At 50.9% G+C, this 16662-nt stretch overlaps 1 protein-coding gene across 1 annotated transcript; it reads left to right on the top strand.

Moving 5' to 3' along the window:
• The first annotated feature begins 31 nt into the window (after nt 1-31).
• Nucleotides 32-14095, top strand: KCTD2 (potassium channel tetramerization domain containing 2). Its single transcript, XM_005907985.3, has 6 exons — nt 32-461; nt 2127-2235; nt 4373-4464; nt 8550-8645; nt 10022-10147; nt 11471-14095. The coding sequence occupies exons 1-6, from the start codon at nt 120-122 to the stop codon at nt 11498-11500; spliced, it is 795 nt and encodes a 264-aa protein (XP_005908047.2). The 5' UTR covers nt 32-119; the 3' UTR covers nt 11501-14095.
• The last annotated feature ends 2567 nt before the right edge of the window (nt 14096-16662 follow it).

Genomic DNA, 16662 nt, shown 5'->3' on the forward strand with positions numbered 1-16662 from the left:
TCCCGTCCCTCTCCCGCGGCCCCACCCCCGCCGATGGGCCGGCCCGGCTCTCCCTGCCGAGAGATGGGCCGGCCCGGCGGCGCGCGGGCAGCAAGCGGCGGCGGCGGCGGCGGCCCAAGATGGCGGAGCTGCAGCTCGATCCGGCCATGGCGGGGCTGGGAGGGGGCGGCGGGAGCGGGCTGGGCGATGGAGGCGGCCCGGGCCGCGGGCCCCCCAGCCCTCGCCCCGCTGGCCCCACGCCCCGCGGGCACGGCCGCCCGCCCCCCGCCGCCGCCGCGCAGCCGCTGGAGCCGGGTCCCGGGCCGCCGGAGCGGACAGGGGGCGGTGGCGCGGCCCGCTGGGTCCGGCTGAACGTGGGCGGCACCTACTTCGTGACCACCAGGCAGACCCTAGGCCGGGAGCCCAAGTCTTTTCTCTGCCGCCTCTGCTGCCAGGAGGACCCGGAGCTGGACTCGGACAAGGTGCGCCCCGCCCTCGGGCGCGCCCCCGGCCTTCGGACCCCCTCGTTCCTCCCAGGCTGGTCCCCGGATTTCCTGCGACGCTCTTCTCTCCGGAGGGCGCCTGGGGCCGGGACCCCCTCCTCCTCGTCCTTCCCAGCCAGCCAGCCCTGGGGGCTTTTCTGCCCCAGCCCCAGACGCACGCAGACTTTCTCTCTGACCGCACCCTTCGTTCTCAGCGGCTGCTTCCCCGCGCTGTGCCTACCTTCACCCGTGAGCGTCCGCTCCACACCCCTTCTCCCCTTCCTCTCTGCACCTCATCCCAGCCCCTCAGGTCTGCCTGAGTTTTCCCCTGACTTCCTCGTTTCCCTGGTTCCTCGTCAAGACCCTCATTGCCTATGGCAGACGCATCCAGAATTGGGTCAGGGCGAGCTAAGGCATCCAGGTAGCTAGCTTTCTGAGACTTCCGCTCGGACCCCTCTGCCAAGTTGGGTGAAAGCTTGGGTGTGATGATGGCTTCGACAGTTGCAGGAAGCGCTTGTCATGATCCCACACTTCTTTCCTGCGGTCCTGGGCTCGTATCTGGTAACTGTCACTGTTTTAGGTCCCGGTTTGAGCTCAGATACATTCCTAGAAAAGAGGTTGTCCTTTGCCAATGCAAACCTAAGCTGAAGGATTAAGACCAGGGAAAATGAAACCCAAAGAGTACTGTTGGGCAAGATGCATGGCTGCTAACCAAAGAGTTGAGAGGTGACAAGACACTTAACCCATTTTCAGTTTGAGCTGTTTGGTTTTTTTTTAACTTTACACGTTCATCTTTTAGTTTCTGATTTAAAAGCATTGACTGTTGCCTGCATCGCCTGTATCCCATGTAGCACTTAGCTGTTCCCTTGCAACAGAGTAAGGGTTAAGTAAACATTGGTTAGTTTCATTTATTCATCTGCTACGTCTCCTGTAATCTCAGATTGAAGGCACACTGTCCTGCCCTAACTTAAGGAGTTTTCCAAAACCTTGCTTATTATAAAGGAACGATTTTATCTGTCCTGAATCTTCTTTGTTGCAGTAGAAGCCAGTTTCTTCTTGTTCCCTTTACTGTAAAGATGAGTAGGATTAAAATTGCTCAGAGCCAAGTCCCGGCCATGCCAAGCTTCCTCTGGGCACAGATCTGGAGTGTGTGAGTTACAACTGCCAACGCAGACTCCCACTGCCGTTGGCCCTCAGCTCAGGAGCACTGCCAAATAAACAGAGGTTTTCTTAGAATTAGGAATGTGATTCAGGGACAATAGAGAAGTCAGAATGTCTGTCTCAAGCAGAAATTTAGATCACGCAGCTATGGCATTTTCTTCCTCTGTTTCTTTATAACAAATATCCCACAGGAAGAATGTTGGTAATTGTATCTACGCTTGATCTTACCCAAAAGGCTGAGAAGAGACTCGTAATCGTGTCTGAGTAAAAATTTTAGAAGTTCAAGTCAATGCCTAGATAATGAATATGACTATACATCTGCAACACCCTCCCAGAAATGATCTTGAAGTACAAGACCCCTAAAGCTAGCCTTCTTGCCAGTAGTTAGTGATAAACACCTAATAGAACTTGCCCTCTCACGTGTGAATTGTGACAGACTGGTGGAGACCCTGCCCTAACTTAGTATGAAAGCTCCACAGTGATACCCTTGTGTTTGGTTGGCAGGACGAGACAGGGGCCTATCTGATTGACAGGGACCCTACCTACTTTGGTCCAATCCTAAACTACCTCCGCCACGGGAAGCTCATCATTACAAAGGAGTTGGCAGAAGAAGGTAAGGACACTGTTTGTGCTGGGCATCTTCAAAATTCAGGTCAAATCTTTAAAGCTGTTTCATAGATTGGAATGTATTTTTCACAGGTTTTTTTTCTGGTGGCGGGAGGGCTATGCTGTGTGACATGTGGGCTCTTGGTTCCCTGACTAGGGATTGAACCTGTGCCCTCTGCATTGGGAGCGTGGAGTCTTAGCCACTGGACCACCAGGGAAGTCCTGAGATTTGAATTTTGAGATTTTTAGCAGGCTCAGGTGCACAGGAAGCAAAGCTTTTTAAATATAAGCGGGGAGCCTCCAGTCACCTCCTCTAGTCTGAGAGGGTCTTGGAGGAGCCCTGTTGTTCTCATCCTCCTTTGGGAAGAGACACAGCTCAGCTTTGGAGGTAGAGTTTTTTCTGGACCTGCAAAATTATCAAGACCTCTTTTTACATTGACTTATTACTAGCAGTGAATATCCACAGCCTGAAACAGCAAATCTCTGACATTTAGGTATTTATTCTTTCAATTTTAGTTTGAACTTGCAGCAGTAAAAAAAAAAAAAAGAAGAAATAATAATGAAGGCTTGGCCTCATTTCTTTAAGACTGGTCTCATGCTTCCTTGTAGATTTTTGCATCTGACCTAATTCATTCTCCAGCCCATTGTCAGGGGCATCATTAGTTGACTCATCCTTTTTGGTTTGTAGGGCACTTGAACTATAAGTGGGTCTAGATGTCTTTCTAAAAGGCTATCTTCGTCTCACTGAGACATTCAGTTAAGATGGGAGCCTGTCCCTTGATGCAGGGCACCCTAACCTGGGAGCATTCTCTCTGCATAAGAAAGCTGAAATGGCCGTGCTTGCTAATGAAACGGCTGAAGAACACTGCTGTTACAACCAGTCAAAAGAGGAATCGGTCTCCCTTTTTATTTTTAATGCCCCCCCCCCTTTTTTTTCTTAACATTTCAAATGCATACAAAGTAACTGGAATGGTACCATCCACAGCAATTACCAGCTCATGGGTAGTCTTTGTTTCTTCAAAAGAAGAATCTTAAGCACCTTTTCTAATGCCTTAAAAAAATGATTTTGAAGGGCAAGAATAGTACAAAGAACTCCCTTTATCCAGATTCACCAAAATCAACAGTTTGGGTTATATTTGCATTATCATTCATTCATCTCTCTCCTCCTCCTCCCCGCTCCTTCCTCTCCCCTTTCCACAGTTTTATTTCTGAACTTCTTGAGTCTAGATTACAGACTTGACCCCTTAGTGCTTCACGGTCTATTTCTCAAGAGCAAGGACATTCTCTCACGTAACCACCATATAGTTATCAAATTCAGGACATTTAATATTGATAAACACTTTAACTATAGCTAACATTCTAATTTGGTCAATTGTTTCAACAAAAGTCTTTATAGCAACTTTTTTTCCTGGACCAGGATCACACATCCCCTTTAGTTGTCCTGTCCCAGGTCTTTGATTTTGTTAAGCATGGGATTCTTTTTTTTTTTTTGGACATGCCATACAGCTTGCAGTATCTTAGTTCCCTGACCAGAGATTGAACCTGGGCCCTCGGCCATGAAAGCACCGAATCCTAATGACTGGACTTCCAGGGAAGTCCTGTGCATGGGATTCTTTCATTGACTGCTTTTTACACTGTTCAGATAATAAGCATCTTGTTAAATTTGGTCCACATAATTTTTTCTTTTTAAAAAATTTTATTTATTTTAAATTAAAGGATAATTGCTTTACTGGTCCACATAAATTTACACTTAAACAGAGAGACATTGGTCACTTTTAGGACAGACTGGGTAGAAATTGCAAGCTCAGGAGTTGTCCAGCGGGACTAGCTCCAGGAACTGAGTGACATATGGTTAAGGCGTCCTGCAGCTGATGGGCAGGAGCAGGAAGAGCCAGGGAAGGTGGCAGGTGGGAAACCGCAGGGGCGAAACAGTAAACGGAGCAGCCTTTCGCCTGCCTCACTGATGTTGGGGAAAAGGTCACAGACACCCAGCAAACAGCAAAGGAGCGTTCCCGAGGCTGCAGGAGGGAGACTAGACTTGCAGTGAAAGATGCAGTTCTTAGCAAGCACGTGTTCTCCAGCCTCTTTCTGCTGTTTTCTGGGGACTTCACACACCTCTGACCACAGGTTGGTCTTCCTTCTAGGCGTGCTGGAGGAAGCGGAGTTTTACAACATTGCATCTCTTGTGCGACTGGTTAAGGAAAGAATACGGGACAACGAGAACAGAACTTCACAGGTAATGGGTTTTGAGCTCTTAAGGGGAAAATGTCCCATGTGTCAGTCTTTGTCCCCATGTCTGGGGTGATCAGAAACGGACAGTGTACCGTTTGAGAGCCCTGCGTCTCCCCTGTGAGCCGGAGGTCTCCGTGTGGCATACGGTCCATCTGCCAGACAGGCAGCACATATTCCGCCAGACTTGTTCAGAACAGGGAAACAGAGGCGAAATCACAAAGAGAACGAAACAGGCCCATGTCCCCTTAGAAGAACGGGAAATAGTGGCTGCTCGCCATCTGGCAGTGGGAGGAGTCGCCGTACTTGAGGTTCAAAGCCTGTTCTCTCCAGCAGAGCATCTGCCTCCCTCCGTGTCCACGTGGGGGCTGAGCGAGGCCTTGCTTCTGCCTGTTTACCTGGTGGCTTCTCTGTGAGGACCAGCCTTCAGCCTGTGACCGTGTCAACAGCCAGCTGCTAACACACACTGGCATGGCATAGACTTTGCACATGACTTGTGAATCACGCTTCTAAGAAAGTAATATCAAGCTTCTCTTTCTTTTAGGAAGTCTGGATTTTCTTAGTAGATTTGGTGACAAAAATCCAACCGAATTTGCTGTGTAGTTAGAGCAGGGAAGGCAGTGGGGCACACTCAGCTCGTCTCATGGCACATCACCGGTCGTCAGTCTCAAGCAAGTAGCCACGATAACTTCTCTTAGGCCCTGGGGACCCCGACTGATAGGAGGGCCATGCCCTCAAGAAGCTTAAAGTCTAGCAGGAAAAACAGGCCGGTATTTTAAGAGGGTTTAACTGCACTAATGGGACAGAGTCCGACTCCAGCATGACTTGTTTCCTGTCCCATCCGATACTGGTGATGGTTGCTTTCTTGAGATCTATCGCAATACAGAATTTCAAAAGTAGAAACTTGTTCCTTGCATGTTCTGTGTTAGACTTCATGAATCAAATTTCTTTCTGGCTCTGAATGGAATTATCTGGATGAACACCTGACCCCTATGATAATGAAGTCTGTTCTCCGTTTTATCTCCAGCACTTTGCAAAGGTGGAAAGGAGGCCTAATCATTTAGTTCTTCTCCATCTGGCCAGTGGCTGAAAGGCTTTTTTTTTTTTTTTTTTGGTGCTGAAACCTGGGATGAAAGGCTCCTTTTTAATGTTCAGAGATGAACTCACAGTTGGTTTGCAGGTTACCATGTGAAGTATGATCTAGCGTCACCAATTTTTTTTGCCGTCTCCTAGTGTATTTACGTGGCTTCCTTCACTCTGACAGATATGTGATAGCTTAGACGTTCTGCGAATCTCATCCATCCTGTTTTTCACATTAAACAAAAAAACAAACCTTTGATGCTTAATATAAGTTTTAATGATACCATCAAGTATAAAATTTGAAACCATTCAAATCGTGGCACCTGAACACTCTCAGTTCTTCGCCGTCAGTGAATTCCTTGAGAGTGCTGTGAGGTTTTTATTTGATGACAGTAATTAAGTTAGTTTTTTCGGTTTTGAGGCTAATGGATTTATACCTAGCTGGAAGCTTTTTTATTCTAGGAATGTCAAGCCCCTTTTGATGTTAACTGATCTTTCCACCTGTCCCCTTTATTTAGTGGGACTCTGGGTGGGCAGTGGGTTTGATGTCGTTCAAAGACGTCCCCTTTTACATTTGTCCCACGTCACCTTAAGGCTGCATGTGGATTTCCGTGGCTGTCTCCTCAAGCTCGGTATCTCCTTCACCTTGTCTTTGTTGAAAGAAGACGCGCCTGGCAGGCAGTCGGGTAAAGCCCGGGATGTAGAGGGCCTCCCCCACTTTTTCTCAGTGGCCTCGCTTCTCTTCAGTGGCTGCCACCATCCTGTTACTCTGCTATCCCCGGAAGCGTTTTTTGTTGTGAGATGGATCTTGGTGCATTTGAGAGTGATGATGGTTTACTTGGGAAGAGGAGAGTAAAGAAGAGGCGTTACGGTTATCTCAGATAACTGGGACTTGGACAGTGCGGCACTGTCGGGTCTTCGTGATGCTCTGCATCTTACAGTGTGAAACGCCTGGTCATTCCTGCACTGCGCAGCTGCTCCTGCTGCTGCTAAGTCGCATCAGTCATGTCCGACTCTGTGCGACCCCACTGCGCAGCTGGGGTGATTGAAACTGTCACAGGATTTGTCCTGTATTTTATATGGAAGGAATTTTCTTTTTTTTCATCTTAACACCTTATTGAATGGAACCTCGTTCAGAAGGACAAAGTATACAAGAAAGACTGTAGTGTTGTCAGGCAGATGTGGGTTCATATCCCAGCTCTACCTCCAGTCCACTTAGTCATCACACTGCTTGGGCAAGATATTGTGCCCTGAACACCAGTGTCCTCCGTCTAGAAAGAAGCCAATGCCTGCCTTCCAGGACTGCAGAAAAGACTAGAAGAGAAGGGTACAGCACTTGGGGCCTGTAGCCCACGGTACTTAGTAGCTACTTTTGTTCATCGACTATTTCCCAAATTGTTCTGATTTTCCAGACAGCTGAAGGCAACTCATCATTTTTAAAAATGGGCTAAGTTTTCATCATTCTTAAGAAAATGGTCCAGATTGTCTTAAAATCTGATAGAAGGTAACTGACCCTCGCTGTATGACCGGGCGCCGTTGTTCTGAACCTGGGCTGCTGTTTGGTTCTCTCACCCTCTCAGATGGGCAGTAAGTGTGCAGCTTTGGACCCAACCCCGATGGTCCCTGACTGCTAAATACCGAGTCCTGTGCGCCTGGAATTGTCCTGTGAACAGGAACACATCTGGCGAGCCTGCTTCCCTGCAGCCACCTTAGCCGTCTCACAACCGGCTTCTCGTTCCCTGTGGGCCAGGTCACAAGTGTTGACATAGGTCAAGCATGGGGGCCTTCGTGCTGCAGCTCTGGGGTATCCATCTCAGTTGCTCAGCCTTTTGGCTTCCTGATCTAGCTTATGTTTTAGAGAGTTGAGTCTGGCTAGCACACGACCTTTCTCATCTTTGACACCCTCCAGGTGATCAACAGTTCGGTTCTGTCCTGACACCGACCACCCAGAGTCAGTGTCAGACTCCCGGGGCATGGATGCTAGTTGGGATCTGGGTTCCCACAATGCCTTCTTCATGTTCAGTAATTCACTAGAATAATTGGTGTAACTCGGGAAATGCTATACTTACTATAGTTTATTATGAAGGATATAAATGAACAGCCAGATGCAGAGATTCATGGGGTGAAGGCCTAAAGGGTCCTCTGTCCCCGTGTAGTCCCCAGCATCCATTACTCCCCACCAAGCACATGGATGTGTTTGCCAACTTGGAAGCTCCCGGAATCCCATCATTTAGGGGTTCTTCAGGATGGTTCATTTGGTAGGAAAGGCTGTCTGTATCATTGGCCTTCGGTGATTGAACTCAATCTCTGGTCTCTCCTCTCTCCCCCATGGTCAGGGAGTGGGGCCACAAGTTCTAACCCTCTAACCCGCTGGGTCTTTCTGGTGACCAGCTGATTAGCATACAAAAGACCCTGCTGCAGCTCAGGAGTTGACGTAGTTTTTCAGAGGTCTGTGCCAGGAACCACGGACAAGGCCAAGTATGTGTATTTTATTACACACTTGTCTGTCACAGGAACGTTACCGTGTAGCACTGAAACAGTTTCAGGTGGCTTCAGCCGGGGTAGGACAGCCTGAACATTGGTACGCTGTAGAGCCCCTGTTAGTGTAGTGCTTCCATACAAGGTATCATTCTCAGCGTGTGTATCAGCTATACAGACTGAAGAAGAAAATGCAACCTTTTTGTCCTGAGTAATTTTACTCTTTTCTCCTTTGGGAAATAGATGAAGTCATAAGTTTATCAGTATGGTCGCTCACATAATTCATACTTCTGAAGTTCAAGATTATTTTGTTTTATTCATGTTCTTGGACCCTATATTTTCTTTCTTTCCTTGGATAAGTTTTTATTGAGAAACTACAGAGTGGCTTGAAAGGGGGTAGTGGGTGGCTGCCAAGAAAAAAATTCCAAGCACACTCCTTTCCAGTCTTTATTCTTCTGAAGAGCTTCACCAAGGCAGCTGCAAACTGTTGTGTCCTTGAAACTGTTGCTCAGAGCCTGTGTGTGGTTGTCGCAGGGCCCCGTGAAGCACGTGTACCGAGTCCTGCAATGCCAAGAGGAGGAGCTCACGCAGATGGTATCCACTATGTCCGATGGTTGGAAATTCGAACAGGTAATGTTTCTTGGGGCTTCCCTGGTGGCTCAGTAGTGAAGAATCCACCTGCCAATGCAGGAGACATAGATCCCTGGGTTGGGAAGATCCCCTGGAGAAGAGAGTGGCAACCCACTCCAGTATTCTTGCCTGGAGAATCCCATGGACAGAGGAGCCTGGTGTGTGACAGTCCATGGGGTTGCAAAAGAGTCGGACACGACTTAGCAACTAAACAACGTTTCATAAGGTGTATCTCAGCCTAGGAGCCCACAGTCTGTCACCATCTGTAGCCAGTTAACTCACCCTAGGAATTGGGTAGGGCTAGGGGAGAAGAGCCCTTCTGTGTGGACTCTGCATGGTAGGATGTGATGAGCTGGGTGAGACTGAGAATGGTGTCCTGTCTCCAGGCTTCATATCAGAACTTCCGCGTGATTCTGCCCAGAGGGAGCCAGCCAGCTTCTTTAGGCTTGAAAGTGCCTCTTTGGGTTTTTTCCCCTTCAGGGATTCCTTTCAAAAGTGCTTTTGTTCACACATCCTAGAATAAGTAGCTGAAGAAGACCAGGGTTTAACAGTGACCCTCCCTGTTCACGCGGCGTGGTGAGCAGGCATGGCATGAAGGGCTCAGACGAGCTGGAGCCTGGCGAGGTCCTTCCCCGTCAGCCTGTGGGTTTCTGTCCTTTAGCTTTGTGCTCACCACCACAGCATCGAAACAAAGCACCTGAGAACCAGGATTTTACGGTTTTCTTCCACTAGATGGCAGAGTTGTTCATCTGTTGTCTTCAAAACACACGGGAGGCGGAGCATGACTCGAACGATGGTATTATAAATTCAGTGAATCATGCTTGTTTCTACATAGAGTTTAAGAGGTCAGCTGAACTGTAACCATATAGTTACCTTAAAGGACAGTTACTGGGTTAACAGTATTACATTGTAGACCAAACACGGGCTTCTCTGTCTTCAGCACCAATACTGGGTGGCTCCTCACAGCTGTCTTCCACGGCGGAACCAATTCTGTGTGCGCCTCATTCTTGTTCAGCTGTGGGTTGCAAAATGTCATACTTCCCCTTCAGAAGTATTTTTTCCGTGGTATAAAATTTTAAAGACAAAGTTGTTTGTTTGTTTTTTTAAGAATTAGTGGTTTTTTTGTTTGGTCGGTTGGCTGTGCTGCATGGCTTAGTTCCCAGCCAGGGATGGAAGCCAGGCCACAGCAGGAAACCCTTGTCGTGATGCTCTGGTGAATAACTGGGATCCATGTATCCCCTGGGGCCTTGATAGTCCCAGCAAATTCTTTATCCTTTGAGAAGCAAAACAAAACTCAGTCAGGAAGAGGGTTTGATTCATGTGGCAAATATTTTAAGATCCCTGTTTGTATGTTGACCGTGTTCTTTTCTGATCAGCTAATCAGCATCGGATCCTCCTATAACTATGGGAATGAGGATCAGGCAGAGTTCCTCTGTGTTGTCTCCAGAGAACTAAATAATTCTACCAACGGCATTGTCATCGAGCCGAGCGAGAAGGCGAAGGTGAGCCGCCCTGCCCGGCGTTTGTCCCTGACTGTGCTCCCAGCCCTGCTCTGCCCCGCCTGAACTGCTGCTCTCTGCTTCTTCCCTTCCTTCTCAAGCCAGCTTTGCATTTCCCCTTCATTTTGGCCCTTTGACTAATGTCATTTAAACCAGGATTTTTGAAGCAGTGACATAGGCTTTTAGTTTAGGACACATGAACTAAAGTAGGGTAGTCTTTTCCCAGGCTCTGCAAATCGGTGAAAAAGAAAAACTAATGGCCACTGATTCCTGTAAGGTGAGAATTCTGAAACTCAGAGTTGAAAGTATTTTGCCTTTATAGTTTGAAATTGTTCTATCTCTCTCAAGAGAAAAGGTGTTGGGTTAACTCTGTGACACCCCCCGCACCCCAACTCCCTGAGGTTACTGGGAGCTTGTGGCACACTGTTCTGTCCTTCCTCCACTATGCCCCTCACACACACACACACAGTGCTTCTCTGTCATCAGTGTGTGGTGAGCCCGGCCTGTGTCCTGCTCTGGGGAGGTTGTCCTCCTCCATGTGAGGTGATCCTTCACCGTGTGTGGTGGTCCTCCTCCACGTGAGGTGGTCCTCCTCCGCGTGAGGTGGTCCTCCACCACCTGCGGTGATCCTCCAACTGCGGTGATCCTCCGCCTACGGTGAGCCGGAAGTGTCTTTCCGCTCAGGGGAGGTGGTCCTCCTCCACGTGTGGTGGGCTGGCCTGTGTCCTTCTGCTCAGGGGAGGTGGTCCTCCTCCCTGTGCGGTGGTCCTCCTCCCTGTGCGGTGGGCCTCCTCCCTGTGCGGTGGGCCTCCTCCGCGTGAGGTGGTCCTCCTCCCTGTGCGGTGATCCTCCTCCAAGTGTAGTGAGCTGGCCTGTGTCCCTCCGCTCAGGGGAGGTGATCCTCCTCTGCGTGAGGTGGTCCTCCTCCCTGTGCGGTGATCCTTCTCCCTGTGGTGATCCTCCACCAAGTGTAGTGAGTTGGCCTGTGTCCCTCCGCTCAGGGGAGGTGGTCCTCCTCCGCCTGCGGTGGTCCTCCTCCGCCTGCGGTGGTCCTCTGCCACGTGTGGTGAGCTGGATGTGTCCTTTTGCTCTCAGGGGAGGTGGCCCTGCAGCACATAAGCCCTGCCCCAGCGTCTTCATACTGCAGTGCTTCAGGGGTGCTGCCTCGCTTCCCAGGGTAACAGGTCATCCTGCTGCTGCTCCACCGGGCCCAGTGAGAAGTGACTCTGGTCTCTTTCTCCTCCCTCAGTGGGCTGGGAAGCCACCCCACCTAAGAGCAGTGCACGCCCAGAGTCCAAGCCTGTCTCCCCCGTCTTGCCCTTCCAGATTCTTCAGGAGAGAGGGTCTCGGATGTAAACTCCCGAGTCCTCAGTGACGAGCGCGCCCAGCCGAGCACGTCTGTGAAATTCAGTCTCGCTCCTGTACAGTAACCGAGCTACTGCCAAGCCAAGCCGCGCCTGGCCCCCAGTGGAGGAGAGTTCTGGTCAAAACCAAAGGAGCCACACCCCCATCCACAGGAACCCGAAGACAGATGCCGCTTTCAGCTGCACAGTACCTTCTCAGAAACCTGCTTTTCTTTTCTTAGCCGGTGTTGTAACAAACCTCTCCAAGAGCACTGGGCTGGGTTCCCAGGTGGAGCTTGTCTCAGGATGGGGCGGGGAGGAGGAAGCCCTAGGTCCTTGCAGATGCTGTACTTCCTGGAAGCCGGAGCGCGTGCAAGAGGGTTGTCCTGAGCTGTGCCACGTTTTCACCTGAGTGTGCCCTGTTGGACACGGGCAGTCGCTTCATCACGCCACCTTTCTCTCCCACACACCCCAGACTACCGCAGCAGACGCAGAGTCTGGTTTAGGCTGTTGAATTGAGGTTTCGGTGAGGGATAGAGTTGCCAGAGCACCCCCACATTCCTATGAACAAAGCCTCTTTGAGGAGGGGAGGATGGGGGGGTCGCAGCTCTGGATTCAGGCCACCAGCTGCCCCATGTTTGGCTTGCCTCATTTCTCTCCAGCAGCTGGCACCCCGTCCCCCGGCCCCAGATAGCTCACCTTCTCCCCAAGAAGAGGTTCAAGGCAGGCGGTATCCTGCACGGAGTCAGACAGACAGACTGGGGGGCACTGTAGGTAGCTGGTGTAACTGCTTCTGTAGCCTTTGCCTGCCCTCTGTTGGCCCGTCTTCCTTCCCTGACTTTTTAAACTGGGGCCGAGGATAAAGGGATTTTGGACCCTCTGATGCCTTGGGGTGGAGACAGCCGTTTTCTCCGAAAGTTGCCAAATGTAGTCTGTAGTATCAAAAGTGGCGTGTTTTTGTGATCGTCTCTTAGAAATGCCTTGATCGAAAGTGCGATACTTGTGTCTCTTCTTGGTTTCTGGCCTTGGCAGTGGTCGTGAGCCCCTGCCATCCGCTGTGTGTATGTGCATTTGACGGGCGGGCCCAGGACCCCCTCATCTGACCCGGCCCTCACCGCCACTTCCTTCTGTGGGGGCTGAGGCATCGAAGATCCAGTGTTTGACTCAGGAGCCAAGCCTCAGAGCTCGTAACTGGATTGCTGTCTGAGCTTCCGAGTCTTGGTGAGCAGTCATGGAGCTCAAAGGGGCCAGAGAGCCCTGGCTTTTCCCTGGGTGACTTTCCTAGTATGGCAGATGGTCCAGAGAAGGGGAGGTGCCTGTGGGGAGCGCTTTGTTCATAAAAGATCCCTCAAGCCCGTGGCTCCTTCTAAGCTGAGGTTCCCTTTGCCCCCCAGCTCAGCTGCTCACCGCATGGCTCTGGGGTCAGGGTTGCTTTAAAGTGACTATCGACTGTGCCAAGTGTCTTTCGAGCCTGTGACCGGCCCCTGCCCAGACAGGAACCTCATGTTGCCCTCACACGTCTGTGTGTAGAGTAGGGGAGAAGTGTGTGTCCGGGGTGCCTGCTGACACACTGTGTCTACACCCCAGTGTGAACGTGCATGTCAGCACCACGGATGTCTGGCCCGTGCCCAGGACTCTTACAGCTGTAAAATGTTAGAGGAACTGCTACCTACAATAAACAGTTACCCCTGCAGAATGGTTGCAGGTGTCCATCCTGACCTCTTTCACGGGGAAAAAGAATTGAACACGTCAAGGAAAAGCTGCCATCAACCAGAGGATGGTGGGTGAGGAGCTCTGGTCAGTGGGAGTTAGCACCGTCAGACTGAAAGGAGGCAAGCCTTGGCGTCTGGGGCCGCAAGCCCAAGCAGACCTGCTTGTCTGGGGCTCATCTGAAAACCAGCCTCTGGTCCCAAGTCAGCAAGCAGGAGCGAGGAGGCTGGAGGGCAGAGGGGGCCAGGCCCTCTGGAAGCGTCTTTCTCATCAAGCTTCTCACGGGTCTGCTGTGGAGTCTGCGAAGACCGGCGCGCCCCTCGCTGAGCGCTCAGAGGGACCAGCGGGCCGCCTTTCCCCAGGTTCCCTCCCCCGGCCACCCAGCAACAGTCTCAGTTGTTTCAGCGCTCCAGGAATCTGAGAGGGATTGTTTCTTAAGGTTTCTGGGGAAGTATTTTACCCAAGCCCTTCGTGAACCAAGTTGGTATTTTTTTCCTGAAAGCCGGCTCCCTCAGGGAGAGCCTGGCTGACCGCTCCAGAGAGAGGCCCAGCCATTGGCTGGGGGGTCACGTGAGCAGTGCCCCACGCTCTCCTGCTGCCCAGGGCCGCCACGTGGGCGACGCTGGCCAGCAGGGCCCAGCCTCCTCTGGAGTGGCTTTGTTTATGCACAGTTCTAACTGATCTCAGGGGTGTCCGTGAGGCATAGAGGAGGAGGAGACATGCTGAGGGGAAGGGCTGAGAAGTCACCCACACCCTCCGGGATGGCCTTAGAGCCAGGCCTTAGGGACCATACCTGTCACTTGTGGGTGCCCTTTGTTGCCGTTTGTGTCTTTGAATAAAGTCTGAAATGCTGTGACCCTTTCCCCCCCCCCCCTTGTCAATAAAGACATGAAACAGACTTCTGAATCTTGAAACCTCTGGTGTGTAGTTCTCAATACTCAGAGCTCCTGGAGTCCTGTCACTCAACATTGATGATTCTCACACTGTCCTCAGGAGATGAATGTCACTGCACCCTTTTCTAGCAGAGTTTCTTACAGAGTCCTCCTTTCTCCTGATGCTAAGACTGCCTGGGGGGCCGGGGAGGAGGGAAGAGGCTGGACCTTCTTTCTCCTGGCTTTCATTCCACTGCATCTGAAAGGACCAGAGAGTGCCAAGGGACAGAAGGTGGGACAGATGGGCTTCCTGCAAGAGAGCAGGAAGGAGATGGGGAGAAGTAGGAGATGGGCTTTAAGGGAAAAAAGTCTTCCTGGAAGAGAACAGGTGATGGGGTGCTCATTTTCTCTGCCAGGAGGATGAGGAAGAACGTGAGGTAAGAATCCAGTCACACAAGTTTAAGTGTTGATCCCTAAGTCATCGGGCAGGATGTGGGATCTTCTGAAGGAGTTAGGTCGTCCCTCCTACAGGGCGCTGACAGCTGGGGAGGAGGTATGTACAGAGAAGAGTACTGAGAAGGGCTGTGGCTGTAACAGCTCCAACAAGAGGCCACAGCAGTGGTAAATGGGAGGGAAAGGAAAAGGCCTGGGGGACTCGGGTGTCACAGCCATGGGGATCGCAGGACAGAGTTACTGCTCCCAAGTGAGTGTGCCTGTTCGTTGTGGCCGACTCTATGACCCCGTGGACTGTAGCCCACCAGGCTCCTCTGTCCGTGGGATTTCCCAGGCAAGAATGACTAGAATGGGTTGCCATTTGCTCTTCCAGGGGATCTTCCTGACCCAGAGATCAAACCCAGGTCTCCTGCATCGCAGGTGGATTCTTTACCACTGAGCTACCTGGGAAGCCCATTTGTTCCCAATTCTGGGGAGCAAAGAAAAGAGGTTGGCATTATTAAAAGGTCAAGATGCAGGGTTTCCGTGATGGCTCATTAGTAAACAATCCACCTGCCAAGGCAGGAGACACAGGTTCGATCCCTGATCCAGGAAGATTTCCACATGCGGAGCAGCAATTGAGCCGACACGTCACAACTATTGAACCCGTGCTCCGCAATAGCAGAGGCCAGTGAGAAGCTCGCACACGACCACTAGAGAGTAGCCCCATTCACCGGCAACTAGAGAAAGCCTGCACAGCGTGAAGAACCAGCACAGCCAAAAATAAACTTTTAAAAAGAATGAAAAACAGAAGGTTGAGGCGGGACTTGCCTGGTGGTGCAGTGCTTAAGACTCTGCACTTGCACTGCAGTGGGACCAGGTTCCATCCCCGGTTGGCGAATGGCAAAGAAATCCGTACAATGCGTACCGTCAAGGAGGGGCCCTGCGAGGGAGGCTGCCGACGGGGGCTCACCGCACTGCTGGGACCAGCTGTTGCTGCCAGAGTGAAGCTGCATTGCTGTGGTTGCTCTGATAACAGGAAGGGACTCATCTCTCTCCCTCCAGCTCCCTCGCACGTCCCTTACGGCAGCTTCTCAGCCCCAGCAGCACCCGGCAGTCTGGGTGGGTTGGGACTGAGAGGAACCACAGCCGGGGCTGCTCAGTATCTATAAACTCACTTCTATGCATATTTGAACTTCATACAAAATGGTAAGAATAACTTTATGCCTCCATGTGACAAGATGCAGCTATTCTTTACACAAAGACAATCCTACCCTCTCCCCTAACATGAAAGTGAAAATGAAGTCGCTCAGTCGTGTCGGACTCTTTGAGACCCCATGGACTGCAGCCCACCAGGCTCCTCTATCCATGGGATTCTCCAGGCAATACTGGAGTGTGTTGCCATTTCCTTCTCCAGGGGATCTTCCTGACCTAGGGATCGAACCCAGGTCTCCCACATTGCAGACAGACGACTTTACTCTCTGAGCCACCAGGGAAGCCTTTTGAGGACTTCCCAAGTGGATCAGTGGTAAAGAATCCGCCTGTTAAGCCCTAACATAAGACACTGCAAACAGTCATTGTTCCCAGGTCTGAGAGACAGTCACATCTATTTCTGGTCTATGTTAATTACCCCTCAAATTAGCTTTGTAGGTTTTGATGGGCAACTCAGACCATATGGTCTCTTGATTCCCATGATGAGGGAGCAGGGACTGTTTCTCAAAAGGCGAAGAAAGAAAAAAAGAATTAGTCGCTCCGTCGTGCCCGACTCTTTGTACCCGCCAGGCTCCTTGGTCAGTGGAATTCTCCAGGCAAGAATACTGGGTGGGTTGCCTTGCCCTTCTCCAGAGGATCTTCCTGACCCAGGGATGGAATCTGGGTCTCCCGCATTACAGGCAGACTCTTTGCCACTGATCCACCTGGGAAGCCCTCAAAAGGAGAGTCGCTGTAAAAGGAGTCACGGGTCTATTCGGAAACCCTGGAGTCTGCATGGTGAGTCTCCTGTTGGGACTTGCTGGAGGCTCTATATGGCACTGTTTACAGATCACTTCAGTTCCACTGAATCTGCTCAGTCATGAGCCCAGGTGGCAGGCCAAAGCTAAATTTTTTATAAGAATCATACCATGCAGAAGGATTCTCATCCGTGAAGCTTTCCCCTGGGGTG

The sequence above is a fragment of the Bos mutus genome, chromosome 19 (assembly GCF_027580195.1).
Source record: "Bos mutus isolate GX-2022 chromosome 19, NWIPB_WYAK_1.1, whole genome shotgun sequence".
Classification (NCBI taxonomy): domain Eukaryota; kingdom Metazoa; phylum Chordata; class Mammalia; order Artiodactyla; family Bovidae; genus Bos; species Bos mutus.